The sequence below is a fragment of the Hippopotamus amphibius genome, chromosome 16 (genome assembly GCF_030028045.1).
Source record: "Hippopotamus amphibius kiboko isolate mHipAmp2 chromosome 16, mHipAmp2.hap2, whole genome shotgun sequence".
Classification (NCBI taxonomy): Eukaryota; Metazoa; Chordata; class Mammalia; order Artiodactyla; family Hippopotamidae; genus Hippopotamus; species Hippopotamus amphibius.
Window position 1 is genome coordinate 19,607,807 of NC_080201.1, and position 22,092 is coordinate 19,629,898.

The 22,092-nt window shown below is 40.4% G+C and overlaps 1 protein-coding gene across 1 annotated transcript; it reads right to left on the minus strand.

The window, feature by feature from the left end:
• Positions 1-2,230: 2,230 nt before the first annotated feature.
• On the minus strand, positions 2,231-22,040 carry CMTM2 (CKLF like MARVEL transmembrane domain containing 2). The gene is made up of 4 exons (XM_057710824.1): positions 21,777-22,040; positions 21,483-21,641; positions 3,041-3,142; positions 2,231-2,561 (listed from the first exon to the last, which is right to left on the minus strand). The coding sequence occupies exons 1-4, from the start codon at positions 22,038-22,040 to the stop codon at positions 2,301-2,303; spliced, it is 786 nt and encodes a 261-aa protein (XP_057566807.1). The 3' UTR covers positions 2,231-2,300.
• Between the last annotated feature and the right edge of the window lie 52 nt (positions 22,041-22,092).

Consider the following 22,092-nt stretch of genomic DNA (forward strand, 5'->3'; position numbering starts at 1 on the left):
TTTTGCCATTTTAATTGTGATATATCTTGGTGTGGGTCTCTTTGGGTTCATCTTGTTTGGAACTCTGAGATTCTTGTATCTGAATATCTGTTTCTTCAGGTTCAGGATGTTTTCAGGCATAATTCCATCATCTTTTTTTTTTCTTTTCACCCTTTTCTCTCTTCTCCTCCTGTGAATGTAGTATGCTTGATTTTGTCCCAGAGGTCCCTTAAACTATTCTCATCTTTTAAAAAATTTTCTTTTTGCTGTTCTGATTGGTTTCCATTTTTCTACCTTTCAGATCACTTACGTGTTCTTCTATATCACCAGGAATCTGCTGTTAATTTCTTCTAGTGAGTTTTTCATTTCAGTTATTTTATTTTTCAGCTCTGACTGGGTCTTTTTCATATTTTCTAGTTCCTTGTTGAAATTCTCACTGTGTTCATCTATTATTTTCCCTGATTCAGTTAGCATTCTTATTACAAATGCTTTGAACCCTTTAGCTGGTAAATTATCCCTGTTTCATTAGTTGTTTTTTTCAATTTAAAAAAAAAATGTTTATTGGAGTATAGTTGATTTACAATGTTGTGTTAGTTTCAGGTATACAGAAAAGTGAATTAGTTATACATATATGTATATGCACTTTTTTTTTTTAAGTTTCTTTTCCCATATAGGCCATTACAGAGTATTGAGTAGAGTTTCTTGTGCTATACAGCAGGGTTTGGTTTGTTGTTGTTGTTGTTGTTTCTCCCCTTATTCTTTCATTTGAAACAACTGTCTCTGTCTCTATGAAATTAGGTGAAACAGTTACCTATTCTGGTCTTGAAGGGATGTCCTTGTGTGGGAGCATCCCTGTGCAGACTATGTGTGCCCAATGGCTTTGGTGGGAGAGTTGGATTTGAAATGAGCACAGGTCACATCTTTCCCCAGGGTGTGCTGGCAGCTGTCGCTGTGGTGGGAGGTGGGGCTGGAGAAGGAGGGACTAGAGCCAGAACCTGGTGTGAGCCAGTGCTTCTCCTCTGCTCAGTGGCTGACACTGCCCTACTGCCGGTCAGGGAGGGTCTCAAGGTACTAGAGCAGAAGCCCTGAAGTTCAAGTTCCTTCTAAGTGTACACTCTCCTCCATCCCAGTATTGACACCTTCACCCCAGAGGGGAGGAGTGTTGCAGCAAGAGGGGCTAGAGCAGGCGCTCGTTGTGGGCTGGGGCACACGCAGGGGCAGTTGTGGGAAACTGGCTAGAGCTCTGGGCAGTTTCAGTCTGCTTCCTCTGCCTTGTTCTCAGGAGAAGCAAGCATGTGTACACTCTTCATGAGCAGAGTCTAGGTTTCTTACAGCCTTCCTGTTAGTCTCAGTAGTTTTCAAACCAGTTAAGGAGACTCCTGGTGTGAGACCCCAGGGCTGGGGTGCCCCCACATGTGGTTTGAACCACTCACTCCCCAGGGAGGATCGCTGAGCTCGTGTAACCCCCCTCTTCTTCTGTGTCCCCTGCCAGGGGCATAGGTCCTGACCTGATCGCTTCTCTTCCCTTCTCCCCAACTCTGTATGGATCTGTCTTTACAGCTTTGGTTGTATAAGAGTCTTTTTGCCAGTCCCTGGCTTGTTTTCAGTGAGAATTCCTCCACCTGTAGATGTATGTTTGATGTATTCCTGGGGTTGGTGAGCTCAGTGTCCTCCTCCTCTGCCATCTTCATCTCCTTCCAGGCACTTGTTCTTTACTTATGTTTTCAAGTACTAAAAAATCAGGTTCTTTTTATATTGACCTTGAAAATCATATTTTTTACTTGGTCTGGATTTCCTGATATTTTGACACCAGGAGAGCAAGAACCACCTCTAGAGGTTTCTAACTGTTTTGTGCCAAAGCCTTTTGCTTTCTGTTTCCTCTCTGTGCAGAGACCCTGCAGAGTGATATGTCTGTCTTTCCCTGTTCTTGAAATGCATAGAAATGTGACATGAAAATGTCAGCGTGAACAAAATGCAGCCTTTTGTTTTCCAGTCTCTCGTTTTCCTTTGGCCCCTTTGGCTGTCAGTGTTGACAACTGGTGTCACCCACGCTTCTGGTCCCCCCAAACCCTCCATGCCCTGTGAGCAGCTCCAGAGGCCCCCACTGCACCAAAACTTTTGGCTACTCCTGTTTACTGAACAAAATAACGTTTAAGTCAACTTTAAGCTTTTAAAATCCATTTAAGGAGAAATTTCTTTTCTAAGCAAAGGTGGTTGTTGAAATGGAAAAGAAGACCATTCTAGAGAGAAGACAAGTTAGACAGTGGACACATGTTTTGTGGTAAGATACACTGTCACTTCCGATCACAGACGCCGTCGTCTCACTTCTTGCCTCCCTTTGCAGGCGGTGCTGCCCCTGCCTTCTTCTTGTCTGCTTCCCCTGGTTTTTCTCCTTCCTTTGGATTTTCACCTTCCTTTGGCTTTTCACCTTCCTTTGGCTTTTCACCTTCCTTTGGCTTTTCACCCTCTTTATCCTTTCCTGGAGGAATCAGCACATTCCTTTTGATTCTCTTTCCTTTGAAGTGTTTCTTTTGAAGACAAATATCGATTAAAGCAAAAAGTGCAGCCACACCAATAAGGACCTGGGAAACAAAAGAATTTTCATTACTTGTGTTTTTCCTTCCAAAGCTGTCACAGTTCCTTCCTGGCTTCTGATTGTCAGTAAGTGCTGTTTAACCCCTCCCCTTGACCCCTCAAAGTGCCAGACCCCAGACAGACTTCGGGTTTGCCTCTCCCCTGGCCTCAGCGTCCTCATCCTGATCCCCATTCCTGCTGCAGGTCACCTCACCGCATCTTCTTTCTCTCTTTAGACCCAGCCTGGGTGGGGCCCTTTGCTCTGGGGCAGGCAGCTTCGAGGAGGAAGCCATCAGCTGGGTGGGCTCCCTGGACATCGTCTTCCTTTACATGGCTTCTCCGCAGGAAACATCTACCAACTTTACTTTTAAACTTTGCTTGGCTCCCAAGCTTTTGTGAAAAGAGACCCCTTTCCTTAGGGGAAAATAACCATTCTCCAAAAGAGGTGATTTCTGAACAAATAAACAGCCCCAAGTGAGAGACTCACCACACCATAAATGTAGTGCATTGGCATGGTTTGCCGACTTCTCACAGCAAAGGCTGCGGCGCTCGCAAGGAAACCACAGGCAAACAGGTCGTTAAGAAGGTCCTGAAAGCATGGGAGAGATGGGTCAACACCAGACCTGGCCTAGCTTCCTCCAAAGGGAATGGTTTCCAAACTTCTGCCTGATTTAAAATGTATATATAGGAAAGGAATATTTACTGGGCTAGGTGGACATACCTGTGGCCCACCAGCTGGACTCAGAGTTGAGACACAAAGTCCAGGATGCTTAACTGCCTTTATGGGCTGCCTCAGCTATCATCCTGTCTGTGAAATTTTTTCCCCCTTCCAATGCTCACTTAAATAAATGTACAACTATCCAACTAATTGACGTCCCTCTTGGGTGCCACCTCACAACATCTTTCTACTGTCAGGACCAGCTCCTCTTTTTGAATCCAGGGTGAGATGTGTTGCTGGCAGGAGGTTCTGTTGGAGAATGGTCCTTCATTGGGAGCCAGGCAGCTGCCTCTTCACCCCCTGCCCATCCCTTCTCCCCCACCTTACTTCTTAGACACCCCCCCACCTTTGTAAGGCCACATCACGTCTTCCATCATCCACCCTCCTTCCCATCCCTTGTGGCCACAGTCCTGCCCTTGCTTCTTATTTGTTTCCCTTACTCTATACTGACAAGGTCCAGATGTTCCCAGACTGGGCAAAAGGACTGCCTCCCATGCTGCCTTACCCCCAAGTACCACCCACTGTCACTCTCTGGCACAGCCAAACTTAACTCAGAGTTGGCCAAACTGTGGCCACAGCAAGCTGACTTCCTCCCCCATCATTACTGGGGTGATGCTGGCCCAGAGCTTGCGCATCCTCTTAATCCTGTGGGAGTGCCGACCATGCAGTGCTGGGCGATGCCCATCTTTCCCCTTGATTTCTCTGATGCCATCTTCTGCGGGTTGTCCTTTCCTGGCCACTTTGTCTCAAGGCTTTTCTTTTCCTCCTCAATGTTTTGGATTTTAATACATTTCAAACATACAGAAAATAATAGAATATCCCATCCCCACTCCCACCTCCACAAGCCATGAACCACTGAGATTAAACAGATGTTAATGTCTTGCAATATTTGCCTCAGGGCTCTCAAAACAAAAACAAAAAACAAACCATAAACCAAAAAAAACTTTATGGAATTAGCTACAGACTCACCATTCCACCCCTTTCCCTGCCTTCTGCATGCATTCCAAGTCTGTAGGTAGTCTTCCCAAGTGTACAGTAGTGTTTTCCTCCATTATTACATATTCATAAACAATATATACTACTTTGTGTTTCAAAAATTTAAATAGGGCTTCCCTAGTGGTGCAGTGGTTAAGAATCCACCTGCCAACATGGGGGACATGGCTTCGATCCCTGGTCGGGGAAGATCCCACATGCCATGGAGCAACTAAACCCATGTACCACAATTACTGAGCCTGCGCTCTAGAGCCCGTGAGCCACAACTATTGAGCCTACGTGCCACAACTATTGAAGCCCGAGTGCCTAGAGCCTGTACTCCGCAATAAGAGAAGCCACTGCAGTGAGAGGCCTGCACACCACAACGAAGAGTAGTCTCTGCTCGCTGCAACTACAGAAAGCCCAAGTGCAGCAGCAAAGACCCAACACAGCCAATAAATAAATAAATAAATAAAATTAAAAAATTTTAATAAAAGATATATCTTATAGAACGTGCTTTTTAAACTTGACAGTTTTTCAGATTTACCCATTTTGAGAAATATATGAGATTGAGGTTGATGAGACTGAATTTATTAATTTTAGCTGATGTATGAATAAACCAAACTAGACATTAGGGTGTTTCTGTGTTTTAGGAAATTATTATTGCCAGCTGTGCCTGCAGTGAACACTTGTCTGTGCCTCCTATGCACATCTTCTCCTTGTTGAGGTATTACCAAGTTTCTCTCTAAAGGGCTTGTGCCAGTGTCCACGCATGCCCCCAAATGTGCAGGGGCTCCTGTTTCCCATGTCCTTGCCCATGCCCAGGATTACCAGGCTTATTTATTTTTGCCCATCTGGTGAGTCGAAATGGTATCTCGCTGTTGTTTTAATTTTCAGGTCGCTGGTTACTAATGAAACATTTTTAAAAACATGTTTTAGGCAGTAGGGTTTCCTGCCTATTCACATCCCTTGCCCCATTTTTCTGTTGGCTTGCTTTAAAATTTTTGTTTATGATATCTTCTATTGTAAAGTTTTAATTTAATGGTATACATAGTTTCTCTTTCTCTCTCTTTCTCATGGTCCCAAGAACATTTTTAAATATTCCATTCAGCTGTGTTATGCCACCTCTGTCTTATGCCAAGTTGCCATATGCATGTAGGTCTATTTCTGGGTTCTCTTTTTCATTCCTGTATTAGTCTCCTCAGGCTGCCATAACAAAATGCCACAGACTGGGTGGCTTAAACAATAGAAATTTATTTCCTCACAGTTCTGGAGGCCAGAAGTCCCTGATCAAGGTGCCAGCAAATTCAGTGACTGGTGAGGACACTCTTCCTGGTTTGCAGATGGCTGCCTTCTCACCATTTCCTTACATGGCCTTTCCATTGTGGGCAAAATGGGGGTGGAGAGGAGGTGGGGAGAGGGATAGGGGAGAGGAAGGGGGAAAGACTGAGGTCTCTGTTGTCTTTTCTTACAGGGACACTAATCCTATCAGATCAGGACCCTACCCTTCGGATCTCATTTAATCTTAATTACCACTCTGGAGGCCCCATCTGCCAGTACAGCCACACTGGGGATTGGGATTTCAGCCTATGAATTTTGGGGATACACAAACATTCAGTCTGTTACAATTCCTTTAGTCTTTGTCAACCCCTGAGTTAGTACCAAAGCTTTATAGTAATTCCAGTATCTCTGTTGGGTGAGTCCATCCTTGTAATTCTTTTTATTCTCCCATAAGAATTTTAGAATCACCTTGCAAAGTTCTACAAACAACCTCTGTTAGACTGAAATTTCATTTAGTGTGGAGATTGCTTTGGAATGAAATTGACATCTTTATGATAGTAACTCTTCACATCTGTGAATGTGGTGTATTTCTTCTCTTAGATTTTTCTTTTATGTCCGTTAACAAAATGTCATAATGTCTATATAAAGTTTTACAATATTTGGACAGATTTATTCTCAGACACCTGCAGTTTCTGTTGCTGTTTTAAATGGTTTCTTTGAAAAGCCATATTTTCTCATTATTTGTTGCTTGTTTTCAGGAACACTTGTTTTTGTTTCTCATAACCTTGTGGAACTTGATAATTTCTAGGAATTTAACTACAGATTATCTTGGGTTTTCTGTGTAGAGAATCATGTTATCAGTGAGTAATGCTACAGTTTTTCTCTCCTTCCCAATCCACATACCCTTTGTTTTTCTTGTCACTTGTCACATTGTACTAAGATCCTTAGCACAATGTCAAATAGAAGTGGATAGTAGGCATTTCTAAGAAAATGCTTCTAACATTTTATCATGAAATGCAATGTTCATTTTAGGTTTGGGTAGTTATCTATTATTAAGTTAAGGAGGTTCCCTTTTTTTCCTAGTTTGCTAAGAGTCTTCCAAAACTTAGTAATGAATATTACTAAATAGTTTTCCTGCCTCTTATGAGATGATTAAGTGGTTTTCTGCTTTAAATAAAAGATGGTAATTTTGTTAACGGAATTTTGAGACGAAACCACCTTTATATTCCTGGCAGATGGCCTGTTTGATCATGATGCATTGCTTGATTATATATTGCCTGATTTAGTTTCCTAATACTTTATTGAGAATTTTTATGTCTATATTCAAATAATATAGGCCTATAGTTTACTTTCTTTATCACGTCTGGTTCTAAGACCAAAGCTTTACCAGGTGGTACAACACATTATAACCACCCCCTTTTTTTTAAAGAGAAAAAAGGGACAGACCAGTGGAACTGAATATGAGGTCCAGAAATGAAGTGCATATGGGATTTCATTTTTTTATTTTATTTTATTTTTTTTGGCCACACCATGCGGCACGTGGGTTCTCTGACAGGGATCGAACCAGTGCCTCCTGCAGTGGAAGTGTGGATTCTTAACCACTGGACCACCAGGGAAGTCCCACAAATATGATTTTAGCATTTAACAAAAACGCCATTTCAAATCAGTGGGGGAAAGTTGTACTATTCAATAAATGAATAAACTGAGTGATAGGATGGAACAGCTGGAGAGCCATCAGGATACAAAGCTGGAGCCATGGTTCACACCATATACCAAAATGACTCCAAATAAATCAAAAGATTTAAATGTAAAAATATGAGCCAAGTGCCAGATGAAAACATGGATGAATTATTTTATACCCTGTTTTTCTATTTTTGAGTCAATTTTTGTGCATCATATGTTTTCCTGGGAAATTATTATACTCAATTTATTGGCATTAAAGTTCACATTTTCCCTGTGATCTTTAAAACCTCTTCTTTATGGTAATATTTTTCTTTTTTCTTACTTTTTAAACAATTTGTATTTTTCTTCCTTTTTTTAATTATTTTTTTTATTTTTTATTTTTTATTTATTTATCTTTTTGGCTGTGTTGGGTCTTTTTTGCTGCATGCAGGTTTTCTCTAGTTGTGGAGAGTGGAGGCTACTCTTCCTTGTGGTGCATGGGCTTCTCAGTGTGGTGGCTTCTTTTGTTGCAGAGCATGGGCTCTAGGTGTGTGGGCTTCAGTAGTTGTGATACATGGGCTCAGTAGTTGTGGCTTGCAGGCTCTAGAGTGCAGGCTCAGTAGTTGTGGTACACGGGCTTGGTTGCTCCGCAGCATGTGGGATCTTCCCGGACCAGGGTTTGAACCCATGTCCCCTGCATTGGCAGGTGGATTCTTCACCACTGCACCACCAGGGAAGTCCCTCTTCCTTTTTAAAAAATTATTTATTTATTTATTTATGGTGGTGTTGGGTCTTTGTTGTTGTGTGTGGGCTTTCTCTAGTTCTGGCCAGCGGGGGCTACTCTTCCTTCTGGTGCGCAGGCTTCTTAATGAGGTGGCTTCTCTTGTTGTGGAGCATGGGCTCTAGGCACATGGGCTTCAGTAGTTGCGGCACATGGACTCAGTAGGTGTGGCTCATGGGTTCTACAGTGTAGGCTCAGTAGTTGTGGTGCTCAGGGCTTACTTGTTCCATGGCATGTGGAATCTTCCCAGACAAAAGCTTGAACCCATGTCCCCTGCATCAGCAGGTGGATTCTTAACCACTGCACCACCACGGAAATCCAATACTAATATTTTTCTTTGTTCCCTTTTTTTCTTGAGGTTTATCTACTTTATTAGTTTTTTCAAAGAATTAGATTTTGGTTTTATTAGTCCTCACTATGGATCTTTGTTTCCTGTTTCATTAATTTTAGTTCTTTGACATTGCCTTCTTAACTCCTCTTTTTGTTTTGTTTTGATACCTTCATGAGATAGACATATGAATTGTTAATTTTCATTCTTCTTTTCTCAGTATATGGATTTGAATTTGAATTGTTTAGCTGCATTCTACAGATGGTGTTTGCTAATACTACATATAACTAAATCCCCATATGTTTGGGGGAAAACATTAGATTTCCTCCCAAATACATAAAGATTTAAATTTTACTGATTAATTTCTAATTATATTGCACTGAACTTAGAGAATGTGATCTGTATTATATCAATTCCTTGTTGTTTATTTTTGCTTCATGGTCTCATTGAGGATAATTTTTATGATTATTCCAAGTGTGCTTGAAAAGAATACATAGCCTGTTACTCTGGGTTGTAGGGTTCTATATGTTCTATATAGTCAGTGGATCAAGCTATCAATTACATGTTAAAATCTCCCATTGTGGTTCTGGGACTTCCCTGGTGGTGCAACAGTTAAGAATTCGCCTGCCAATGCATGGGACATGGGTTCAATCCCCAGTCTGGGAAGATCCCACATGCTGCAGAGCAACTAAGCCTGTATGCCACAACAACTGAGCCTGTGCTCTAGAGAAGCCACCTCAGTGAGAAGCTCATGCACCACAATAAAGACTAGCCCCCACTCTCCACAACTAGAGAAAGCCTGTGTGTAGCAATGAAGACCCAATGCAGCCAAGAAAATGAAAATAATATAAAATTTAAAAAAAACAATAAAGTACACTTAAAAAGAAAATCTACCATTGTGGTTCTTATTTGTCAATTCTTCTTTATAATTAAGTCCATTTTTGTCTTTTATATTTGGGGGCTATATTGTTAGGTACATACAAGTTCAGAATTGCTATACGCAGTGATCTTCTTTATATACTTATATTTTAAAACATAAAATTTGTTTAATCTGGTGGTAAAAATATGCTGGCTTTCTTTTAGTTAGTATTTTCCTCTTATTTTTTCCATCTCTTATAACCTTTTTCCACATGCCTTGTAATTTAGTACATTGCTGGATTTAAAGAATCTATTCTTAGAGTTCTTTGTCTTTTAAATGAAGGATATAGTCCATTTATATTTGCCATCATTTATATTTGGGTTTATGTCTACCATTTTACTTTTTCTATTTAAACATATAACACACATTCTTTTTTATTTTTTCCTTTTTACCTTCTATTGTTATTTCTCTTTATTCTCTTTTCACACTTTCCCCCCAACAGGTTTGATGTTATATATATCCTGGAATTCTATTCTTTAGCAAAATACTATTATGTTTTAATATATTAATGTTAATATTGTTACCAAATCCTCTCCTGCCCCCAATAAAGAACTTTCACTTCTTATCATGTACCACCACTGTGGTCTTACATGTTATTGTGTTGCTACTGCTTTAGTTCCTAGTGTTCTCTCCCCCAATTAAGCTATTAATATATTTTTAAAAACCAAGCAACCTCTGTCTTAATGTTTATTTAAGTCAATTCACAAGCTTACTAGGTTCTTTGCTTACTGTTCCTTTTTTACATTGCAAACGTTTCTTTGGGGTTTAATTTCCTTCTTTCTGAAGTCTTTTAGTAGTTCCTTCAGTGAGGGTTAGTGAAAGGAAATTTTTTTTTCTTTGTCTAATTGTGTCTTTCACTCTTTCCACCTCAGTCCTTTCAAGAAATTATTCCATTGTTTTCCAGCCACTTTCATTGCTGTCGAAAAGTATGAAGTTAGTCTAATAGTTTGAGCTTTCTTTTTTAAGGTAAACTGTCTTTTCTGTTGGTTTGATTTTGTTTTCCTTTGTCTCTGATGATCAGCTATGCCTCTATGGCCTGTCTAGGTATGAATTTATTTTTATTTATTCTTCTTGGTCCCTCTTTGAGAATTCATGTCTTTCATTAAATCTAATGTTGATATGGCCACCTCGGTTCTTTTTTAGTTACTATTTGCATGGAGTATCTTTTTACTTTTTCACTTTCAACCTATTCATATCTTTGGATCTAAAGTAACTCTCTTGTGATCCTCATACAGTAGGATTTCTGTTTAATCCATTCTGATAATCTTTACCTTTTAATTGGAGAGTTTAGTCCATATACATTTAAACTAGTTACTGGTAAGGACTGATTTCTGTCATTTTGCTGTTTACTCTCTATATGTCATATCTCTTTGTTCCTCAGTGTCTCCATTACTGCCTTCTTTTGTGTTTAATTTTTGTAATATACCAATTTTATTCCCTTATTTCCTTTCTCTCTACATATTTTGTTCATTTCTTAGTGGTTACCTTAGGGTTCTAGTTGGTATCTTAAGTCTGTAACAATCTCGTTTGTGTTGATATCAGAGCTTTAGTAGCACACAAAAACTCATTATTGTCACAAATAATATCTTTATACATTGTGGCCATTAACACAGATTTAAATGTTTGTTTTAAGCATTTGTCTCTCAAATTATATCAGAAAAGAAAGAAGAGTTACAAATCAAAAATACAACAATACTGGCTTTTATATTTACCTATGTAGTTTCCTTTACTGGTGTTCTTTATTTCTTTTATGGCTTCAAGTTATTGTCTAGTGTCCTCTCATTTTAGCCTGAAACATTTCTTGTAGGGCAGGTGTGCTAGCAACAAATTCCACCAACTTTTGTCTACATGGAAACATCTTAATTTCTCCATCTTTGAATGATAACTTTGGAAGGATAATTTCAAATTTGAAGAATATTGTATTCATTTCTTGGGGGTGCCATGACAGAGTACCACCACGTGGGTAGCTTAGAACAAAATAAATTTATTGTCTCTCAGTTATGGAGGCCAGAAGTCTGAAACCAAGATGTTGGCAGAGCCCTGCTTCCTCTAAAGGTGTTAGGTGATAATCTGTTTTGGGCTTCTCTTCTAGCTTCTTGTAGCTTGAGGCATTCCTTGACTTCTCTTTTCTTCATGTCTTCTTCCTGTGTCTCTTCATGTTGTCTGTCTCTGTGTCCAAATTCCTCCTTTTTATAAAGACACTAGTCATATTGGATTAGGGTCCACTCTGATAACCTCATCTTTACTTGACCATCTGCAAAGAGCTTATTTTCAAATAAGGTCATATTCACAGGTACTGGGAGTTAGGACATAATTCAACTCATAACAGATAGCAAATTTAACAGACAGAATTCTTGGTGGACAATTTTCTTTTGTTTCCTTTAAGGATTTTAAGTACATCATTGCACTCTATCAGGCCTCCATGGTGTCTGATGAGAAACTGGCTGTTAATCGTATTAAGGGTCCCTTGTATAAGATGAGTTGCTTCTCTCTTACAACTTTCAAGATTTTCTCCTTGTCTTTGGACAGTTTGATGATAATGTGTCTCAGCATGGATCACTTTGAGTTTATCCTACTTGGTGCTTTTTGGATGTGTGGATTCCTATCTTTTACCAAATTTGGAAAGTTTGGGGCCATTATTTCTTTGAATATTCTTTCTGTCCCTTTTCTCTCTCTTCTCCTTCTGGGACTCTGCCTATGTTAATATACTTGATGGTGTCCCATGGGTCTCTTAAGCTCTGTTCATTTTTTCTTCATTCTTTTTTCTTTCTGTTCCTCAGACTGAATAATCTCAATTGATCTGCCTTCAGGTTCACTGATTCATTCTTCTGCATGATCAAATCTGATGTTAAATAACTCTAGTGAATTTTTTAAAAATTTTATTTATTTATTATTTTTTTGGGGGTACACCAAGTTCAATCATCTGTTTTTATACACATATCCCCGTATTCCCTCCCTCCCTTGACTCCCCTCCCACCCTCCCTTGAGTCCCCCCGACCCTCCCCGTCCCAGTCCTCTAAGGCATCATCCATCCTCGAGTTGAACTCCCTTTGTTACACAACAACTTCCCACTGGCTATTTTACAGTTGGTAGTATATATATGTCTGTGCTACTCTCTCGCTTCGTCTCAGCTTCCCATTCACCCCCCACCCCCTCCCAAACCTCGAGTTCTCCTGTCCATTCTCTGCATCTGCGTCCTTGTTCTTGTCACTGAGTTCATCAGTACCATTTTTAGATTCCGTATATGTGTTAGCATACAATATTTGTCTTTCTCTTTCTGACTTACTTCACTCTGTATGACAGACTCTAGGTCTATCCACCTCATTACATACAGCTCCATCTCATCCCTTTTTATAGCTGAGTAATATTCCATGGTATATATATGCCACATCTTCTTTATCCATTCATTTGTTGATGGGCATTTAGGTTGCTTCCATGTCCTGGCTATTGCAAATAGTGCTGCAATAAACATTATGGTTCATGTTACTTTCGGGATTATGGTTTTCTTTGGGTATATGCCCAGGAGTGGGATTACTGGATCATATGGTAGTTCTATTTTTAGTTTTTTAAGGACCCTCCAAACTGTTTTCCATAGTGGCTGTACCAACTTACATTCCCACCAACAGTGCAGGAGAGTTCCCTTTTCTCCACACCCTCTCCAACATTTGTTGTTTCCAGATTTTGTGATGATGGCCATTCTGATGGGTGTGAGGTGATACCTCATTGTGGCTTTGACTTGCATTTCTCTGATAATTAGTGATGTTGAGCATCTTTTCATGTGTTTGTTGGCCATCTGTATGTCTTCTTTGGAGAAATGTCTATTTAGGTCTTCCGCCCATTTGTGGATTGGGTTGTTTGCTTTTTTGGTATTAAGCTGCATGAGCTGCTTGTATATTTTGGAGGTTAATCCTTTGTCCATTGTTTCGTTGGCAACTATTTTTTCCCATTCTGAGGGTTGCCTTTTAGTCTTGTTTATGGTTTCTTTCACTATGCAAAAGCTTTTAAGTTTCATGAGGTCCCATTTGTTTATTCTTGATTTTATTTCCATGATTCTAGGAGGTGGGTCAAAAAGGATCTTGCTTTGATGTATATCATAGAGTGTTCTGCCTATGTTTTCTTCCAGGAGTTTTATAGTGTCTGGCCTTACACTTAGGTCTTTAATCCATTTGGAGTTTATGTTTGTGTATGGTGTTAGGAAGTGTTCTAATTTCATTCTTTTACATGTTGCTGTCCAATTTTCCCAGCACCACTTATTGAAGAGGCTGTCTTTTTTCCATTGTGTAGTCGTGCCTCCTTTGTCAAAGATAAGGTGCCCATATGTGTTTGGGCTTACTTCTGAGTTCTCTATTCTAGTCCATTGATCTTCCTTTCTATTTTTGTGCCAGTACCATACTGTCTTGATCACTGTGGCCTTGTAGTATAGTTTGAAGTCAGGAAGCCTGATTCCACCAACTCCATTTTTCCTTCTCAAGATTGTTTTGGCTATTTGGGGTTTTTTGCATTTCCATACAAATCGTAAGATTTCTTGCTCTAGTTCTGTGAAAAATGCCATTGGTAATTTGATAGGGATTGCATTGAATGTGTAAATTGCTTTGGGTAGTACAGTCATTTTCACTATGTTGATTCTTCCAATCCAGGAACATGGTATGTCCCTCCATCTGTTTGTGTCGTCTTTGATTTCTTTCATCAGTGTCTTAAAGTTTTCTGCATACAGATCTTTTGCCTCCTTAGGCAGGTTTATTCCTAGGTATTTTATTCTTTTTGTTGCAATGGTGAATGGGAGAGTTTCCTTAATTTCTCTTTCTGCTCTTCTGTTGTTAGTGTATAGGAATGCAAGAGATTTCTGTGCATTAATTTTGTATCCTGCTACTTTACTAAACTCATCAATTAGTGCTAGCAGTTTTCTGGTAGAGTCTTTCGGGTTTTCTATATATAATATCATGTCATCTGCAAAGAGTGACAATTTTACTTCTTCTTTTCCAATTTGGATTCCCTTTATTTCTTTTTCTTCTCTGATTGCTGTGGCTAAAACTTCCAAAACTATGTTGAATAATAATGGTGAGAGTGGACACCCTTGTCTTGTTCCTGTTCTTAGAGGGAATTCTTTCAGTTTTTCCCCATTTAGAACAATGTTGGCTTTTGGTTTTTCATATATGGCTTTTATTATGTTGAGGTAATTTCCTTCTATGCCCATTTTCTGAAGAGCTTTTATCATAAATGGATGTTGAACTTTGTCAAAAGCTTTTTCTGCATCTATTGAGATGATCATATGGTTTTTATCCTTCAATTTGTTGATATGATGTATCACATTGATTAATTTGCATATATTGAAGAATCCTTGCATCCCAGGGATAAACCCCACTTGATCATGGTGTATGGTTTTTTTAATGTGCTGTTGGATTCTGTTAGCTAGTATTTTGTTAAGGATTTTTGCATCTATATTCATCAGTGATATTGGTCTGTAGTTTTCTTTTTTTGTGCCATCTTTGCCTGGTTTTGATATCAGGGTGATGGTGGCCTCGTAGAATGAGTTTGGGAGTGTTCCTCCTTCTGCAATATTTTGGAAGAGTTTGAGAAGGATAGGTGTTAGCTCTTCTCTAAATGTTTGATAGAATTTGCCTGTGAATCCATCTGGTCCTGGGCTTTTGTGTGTTGGGAGATTTTTAATCACTGCCTCAATTTCCGTACTTGTGATTGGTCTGTTCATAGTTTCTATTTCTTCCTGGTTCAGTCTTGGAAGATTGTATTTTTCTAAGACTTTATCCATTTCTTCCAGGTTATCCAATTTGTTGGCATATAGTTGCTTGTAGTAGTCTCTCATGATGTTTTGTATTTCTGAGGTGTCCGTTGTGACTTCTCCTTTTTCATTTCTCATTCTGTTGATTTGCATCTTCTCCCTTTTTTTCTTGATGAGTCTGGCTAATGGTTTATCAATTTTGTTAATCTTCTCAAAGAACCAGCTTTTAGTTTTATTAATTTTTGCTATTGCTTCCTTCCTTTCTTTTTCATTTATTTCTGCTCTGATCTTTATGATTTCTTTCCTTCTGCTCCCTTTGGGGTTTCTTTGTTCTTCTTTTTCTAATTGTTTGAGGTGTAAGGTTAGGTTGTTTATTCGATAATTTTCTTGTTTCTTAAGGTAGGACTGTATTGCTATAAAATTCCCTCTTAAAAGTGCTTTTGCTGCGTCCCATAGGTTTTGGGTTGTTGTGTTTTCATTGTCGTTTGTTTCTAGATATTTTTTGATTTCCTCTTTGATTTCTTTAGTGATTTCTTGGTTGTTTAATAGTGAATTGTTTAGCCTCCATGTGTTTGTATTTTTTGCAGTGTTTTTCCTGTAATTGATATCTAGTCTTATGGCGTTGTGGTCTGAGAAGATGCTTGATATGATTTCAATTTTCTTGTATTTGCTGAGGTTTGATTTGTGACCCAAGATGTAATCTATCCTGGAAAATGTTCCGTGTGCACTTGAGAAGAAAGTGTATTCTGTCATTTTTGGATGGAATGTCCTATAAATGTCAATTAAGTCGAGATGGTCTAATGTGTCATTTAAAGCTTGTGTGTCTTTATTTATTTTCTGTTTGGATGATCAGTCCATTGATGTAAGTGGGGTGTTCAAGTCTCCCACTATAATTGTGTTACTGTCGATGTCCCCCTTTATGGCTGTTAGCATTTGCCTTATGTATTGAGGTGCTCCTATGTTGGGGGCATAGATGTTTACCATTGTGATATGTTCTTCTTGAATGGATCCCTTGATCATTATGTAGTGTCCTTCCTTGTCTCTTGTAATAGTCTTTACTTTCATGTCTAATTTGTCTGATATGAGTATTGCTACTCCAGCTTTCTTTTGACTTCCATTTGCATGGAATATCTTTTTCCATCCCTTTACTTTCAGTCTATATGTATCCCTTAGTCTGAAGTGGGTTTCTTGTAGGCAGCATATAGAAGGGTCTTGTTTTTGTATCCATTCAGCCAGTCTATGTCTTTTGGTTGGAGCATTTAATCATTTACATTTAAAGTGATTATTGACATGTGTGTTTCTATTACCATTTTGTTAATTGTTTTGGGTTTGTATTTGTAGGTGTTTTCCTTTTCTTGTGTTTTCTACTTAGAGAAGTTCCTTTAGCACTTGTTGTAAGGCTGGTTTGGTGGTGCTGAATTCTCTTAACTTTTGCTTGTCGGGAAAGCTTTCGATTTCTCCATCAAATCTGAATGAGATTCCTGCTGGGTGGAGTATTCTTGGCTGTAGGTTTCTCTCTTTCAGGACTTTCAGTATATCCTGCCATTCCCTTCTGGCTTGCAGAGTTTCTGTAGAAAGGTCACTTGTTATCCTTATGGGTTTTCCCTTATATATTATTTGTTGCTTTTCTCTTGCTGCTTTTAATATTTTTTCTTTGTGTTTATCATTAGTTTGATTAATGTGTGCCTTGGTGTATTTCTCCTTGGGTTTATTCTGTATGGGACTCTCTGTGCTTCTTGGACTTGGTGAATTATTTCCTTTCCCATGTTGGGGAAGTTTTCCACTATAACCTCTTCAAATATTTTCTCAGACGCTTTCTTTTTTTCTTCTTCTTCTGGGATGCCTATAATTCGAATGTTGGTACGCTTAATGTTATCACTGAGGTCTCTGAGACTGTCTTCTATTCTTTTTATTCTTTTTTCTTTTTCCTGCTCTGTGGCAGTTATTTCCCCCATTCTATGTTCCAACTCACTTATTCATTCTTCTGCCTCAGTCATTCTGCTGGTTATAGCATCTAGAGTATTTTTAATTTCAGTTATTTTGTTATCCATTGCCGTTTGTTTTTCTGAGTTCTTATGAACTGTTTCTTGTACTTTCTCTATTTTGTTATTGAGATTTTGTATCATTTTTACTATCATTACTCTGAATTCTTTTTCAGGCATTTTTCCTATTTCCTCCTCATTTATTTGGTCTTATGGGTTTTTTTCCTGTTCCTTTGCCTGCATGGTGTGTCTTTGTTTCCTCCTGGTAGTCCAAACTTCTGGGGTTGCTTGTCCTGGTGATAGAGATGTTTATAGAAGGACTGTCCAAGCCTCAGACTAATGTCCAAGTGTTGGGTTAAACAAATACTAAGTCTAGGAAACATATAGATGTATAAGACACACAATTACTGAATCCATTAGGACATAAGGCTCTGGAAAGACTGACAGAACCCCAGTGTGCTATCAGATATTCAAAGGGAAACCCAACAGAAATTGACAACTGAAACAGAACAAATCAGAGACAAAAGCAAAAGCAAACAAACAAATAACACCTTACACATACAAACACTAATCCAGGGAGATTTTGTAAGCTAGAATCAAATATAGAAAAGAGCTAGAATACCACCAGACAGAATGGAGATTCTCAGAATAAAATTAGACAATTGTATTAAGAACTAAGATAAGACAAAAACCTAATATTAAATACCAAGGTGGTGCGTCATCTGTAGAATAGAGCAAGGAGTCTGAGCAGATCGATAGTGTTGCTTATGTTAAGATAAAATAAACTAAAAATGGATGGAAGACAGGGGAACAGAAGAGCATAGTGTGATTGGAGATATGCAAATAAAAAGAAAGGAACAGAAATGTATAAAAGATAGGGATGAAAGGAAAGTATGAGAGATATATTGTCCATTCTACCAAAAACTTAGCTAGAAATAGAAGTATATAAAAAGGCAAAAAAAATAAAAATAGAATAAAAAATAGCATTAAAAATTATGTTATAAAACTTGTAGATCCCTTAGGACTAAGATTGTAGTTATTAAAGGAAAAAGAAAATCCAGAAATGATCCCTGAATGGACCCTTTCAATAGGATTGATACTAATATTTCTGTTTCCTTAGAGTCTCAGCTGTAAGTGTCCTTCTACTCACCTTGGGTTTTTTTGCATTATTCTGTGACCAGCAGAGCTTCCATTATTGTTCGTCTGTAAGCATCGATGTGTGGGGAGGGAGAGGGTACAATAGTGGCTGCTTTCCCTGGGAGTGAGTGAGCAGTGGTGCACTGTTGTTTCAGTTGGGCTTGGAGGTGCCTGTTGCAGAGGGACGCTGGTGGCTCAGGTGTAAATAGAAAGTCTCAGAGTTGGGCCTCTCTTGGGGTTTTTTTTTTTTTTCTCGGCAGCCTCCCTGCTGCCAGTGTTCCAAGGGGTTTTAATCTAGCCCCGCCCGAGTGCCTTAGGGTACTTGTTATCCCTGATCACCTTAGGTGGCCCACAGGGCGTCTCTCCACTGCCTGTTGCAGAGGTGCTGAAAGAGAGAGAGAGGCTATGCCCACGGCTCCTCCCCCCCACCTGTGAGCCTGCAGCATCCAGCTGCCATCATAGCCGGGCAGCTCTCAGGGGTGGGCACTCCTCGCTGCGGACCTCTTCCCTCCTGTCCTCTCGGTCTGTCACCTTACTGGCAACAATTTTTCTCACCCTGAACCAGCTCTCTGGTTCCCACGCTCCCACTCTCGGACCCTCTGTTCAGCTGTGAATCGACATCTCGGTCTGGGAACGCTGAGCTGCGGTGCAGACCCTCCGTATGTTTCTCACTCCCTCCCTTCTGCCACGGCTCCACCGCTTCACCCTCTCTGAGCCATAGATGCCTCCCTACCAGTTATGTCGGGATCCTTGTGGTCCTTTCTGGTGTCCGAGGTCATCTGCTGGTGTTCAGCTGGTTCTCTGTGGGAAGTATTGTGTCCTTCGGTGCATTCCCAATGCATCTGTGGAGAGGGATGCATTCCACATCCCTCTACTTCGCCGCCATCTTTTTCTCCCAACTCTAGTGAATTTTTCACTTCAGTTATATTACTTTTCAGCTCCAGAATTTCTATCTGGTTTCTTTTTAAACTTCTGTTTACCGCCATTCGATATTCATTCGTGAATTGTTCTCCTGGTTTCCTTTAGTTCTTTGAGCATTTTAAAGACAGTTGATTTAACATCTTTGTCTAGTAAGTCTAATATCTGGGCTTCCTCAAGGACAGTCCCTAATAATATTTTTTCCTGTGAATGGGCCATACTTCCTTCTTTGTGTGCCTCATAATTCTTTGAAAACTGTGCATTTTGAATATTATATTTACTCTGGAAACCTTATTGCCTCTCTTCCCCAAAGTTTGTTGCTGCTTGTTGTGAGTTGAAGTCATTTGTATGTTTAATGATTTTTCCTAGGCTATGTTTTGAAAGACTGTATTCTTTCTCTTGTGTGGCCACTGAAGTCTTTGTTTTTCATTAGCTTAATGGTCAGGTAGTGATTTGATGGAAACGTCCTTAAATATCTGGAAACAAACAAGGCTTTGCAGACTGGCTTTGTACTGGGGCACTCCTTCAACGCTTCTCCAAGCTGTTTAGAGCTCTCAGTTTTTACTTGCTGCTTGTGCAGAGCCTAAAGCTCAGCCCAAAGTGAAAGCTTAGGTTTTTTTTTTTTTCTGGGCATGTACAGTCCTTCTAGATTCCCTGGTATAGGTCAGAGCTTTTCAAAGCTCTTATTCCCCCATGCATCTCCTTCCCAAACTTCTAGTTTGTCTACTGCTTGGGAAAACTTGCCCCAGGTGGCTATGATTAGTGTATATGCTATTTATTTATTTATTTATTTATTTATTTTTATTGGCTGCATTGGGTCTTCATTGCTGCACGTGGGCTTTCTCTAGTTGCAGTGAGTGGGGGCTACTCTTGGTTGTGGTGCATGGGCTTCTCATTGCAGTGGCTTCTCTTGCTGTCGAGCATGGGCTCTAGGCATGTGGCTTCAGTAGCTGTGGCACGAGGGCTCAGTAGTTGTGGCTCGCAGGCTCTAGAGTGCAGGCTCAGTAGTTGTGGCACATGGGCTTAGTTGCTCCATGGCATGTGGGATCTTCCCGGACTAGGGATTGAACCCATGTCCCCTGAATTGGCAGGCAGATTCTTAACCACTGTGCTACCAGGGAAGCCCCTCCCTTTCTTTTTTTTGCCAGCTCATCCATTCAGCTAAAGCAATAGTGTTTACATTTCCCTTAGTAGGTTTAGGTAAGTACAGCAGGAGGATTTTCAGGGTTCACTGATTTTTCATCTTGCTGGAACTAAAAGTATCTTCTTAAGCACCTTGGCTGGGAATGTGTCCTCTGCCTGTCCCTTTACTTTGTCCTCTGCTTATCCCTTTCCAAGAGTCTTTTTTTTTTTTTTGTAAATCTTTATATTTTTTTGACATAAAATAAACTGCATATATGTAAAGTGTACAACTTGATATTTTTTCTTATTAGTAACGTATATATGGCAATCCTAATCTCCCACTTCATCTCCCCCCAACTCCCAAGAGTCTTATATGGCCTTCTTCTCCTTTCTCCTGATACTGAGAGTCCTCATTTACCCCACTGAGACCTATGGATCCCTGGACCCTGATAACTTTTAATAAGCAGGCAGGACAGAGTGTAGTTAGGGACTCAGACTCAACTCTACTGATAAAGCTGGGTTTGAATCCTTTTTCTGCCACTTACTACCTGAGTTACCTAAGAGCAAGTTACTTGGCCATTCTGAACCCATTTCTTGTATAAAATGAGTGAAACAGTGAGCATAGGGCTCTGGAGACATGCTGTGACTGTGCAATGAACAAGGGACCTTGGGTTAGTTGGGAGTTAGGTAGGTATGCTTTGTGATTACATGGGTAATGGATAGGGATCCAAGTCCATGAGTCTTTAGGCACAGCATCAAGTACTTTACTTTTACTCGTTAGGAACAATTTCACACAAGATTATTACTGTCTTCATGTTACAGGTAAGGAAACAGAGTCTGGGAGTGGTTAATAACTTGCCCAGCTCAGTCCCATTCCAATGCATGACTGCTTAACAATTCCGGGCTTAACATTCCTTACAGGGATAGTCACTAGAGATCTGAGGCTGCTTTATAAGTCTTTTTTTTTTTAATTCTCAATTTATATGGCTTTTTTTCTTTGAATTCTGGGGGTGGGGTACCTTTAGAGTGATCTTTCCAGTCAGGTGTGAGCTGGCACAGGGGTTAGAAGGAACCACTAGTTGCTACACCTCCCCTGCTCCCAAGCAGAGCAAAGCCTCAGGAAAGCAACGATTTCTTTCTTTGACCACCAGGTAGGAAAGAGGCCCTCCACCCCCAAACTAGGCTTTTTGGAAGCCCTTTCTACCTAACTTCAGCTGCCCTTGCTCTGGCTCCAAGGGAAGGTGCTGAGCCCATGCCAGAAGCACAGATAAGGGAGGTGAGGTGTATCTCTCTGCTCAGTCACTTTCCAGATGCCAAGATACACGCGTGAATGTACAACAGGCTCAGGCACTCCCCACCGCCCCTCACTTACAGAAATGGGCCACAGGATGAAGGGCATGTATCTGTTGATGGCGAAGGTGTAGATAATGATGAAGAAGATGAAGATGGACAACTCCATGGTGATGATGAGTGTCAGGAGGGGATGCACAGTGGTCCCCGTGAACATTATCAGAGAACCTATTAGGCAGCCCTGTGGGGAGACATGCCCTTTGAGCCACGGCAAAGGACTCAGGCCAGAAGAGGCCCCGGAATCCCACTCCTTCTCCCTCTTCCCACGTTTGCACATCCCGCGCCCCCATCCCCTCAGGGATACAAGCCCACTTACCAAGCTAATGAGCTTGACCTCAGCGTGCCCCATAACCCAGAACTCTCTATTGCTGTCCTTGAATTCCCACTTGTAACGGCGACACCCCTTCCTCGTTCCCACTTCATCCTTGGGCTGCTCCGACTTTTTCTTCTCTTTCTTCTCCGCAGGCTTGTCGCTGTCGCCTGGAGGAGGGGCCGCCTCAGGCTCTCCTGCGGCTGCCGGTGCTGGTGTCGCTGGTGCAGGTGCGGCCCCGGCTTTGCCCTTTTTGCCTTTGTCAGCCATCTTGCCGGGGAGGTCTTAGCTTCTCACGGCCTGCCCAATTTCCCCTGCTGGG

Coding starts and splice junctions, on each gene's coding strand:
- CMTM2 (XM_057710824.1), bottom strand. CDS start 22,040: ATGGCTGACAAAGGCAAAAAGGGCAAAGCCGGGGCCGCACCTGCACCA. Junction 3,143..21,482: donor TCATCCTGTGGCCCATTTCT/GTAAGTGAGGGG, acceptor CCATGCTTTCAG/GACCTTCTTAACGACCTGTT. Junction 2,562..3,040: donor TGCACTACATTTATGGTGTG/GTGAGTCTCTCA, acceptor TTTGTTTCCCAG/GTCCTTATTGGTGTGGCTGC.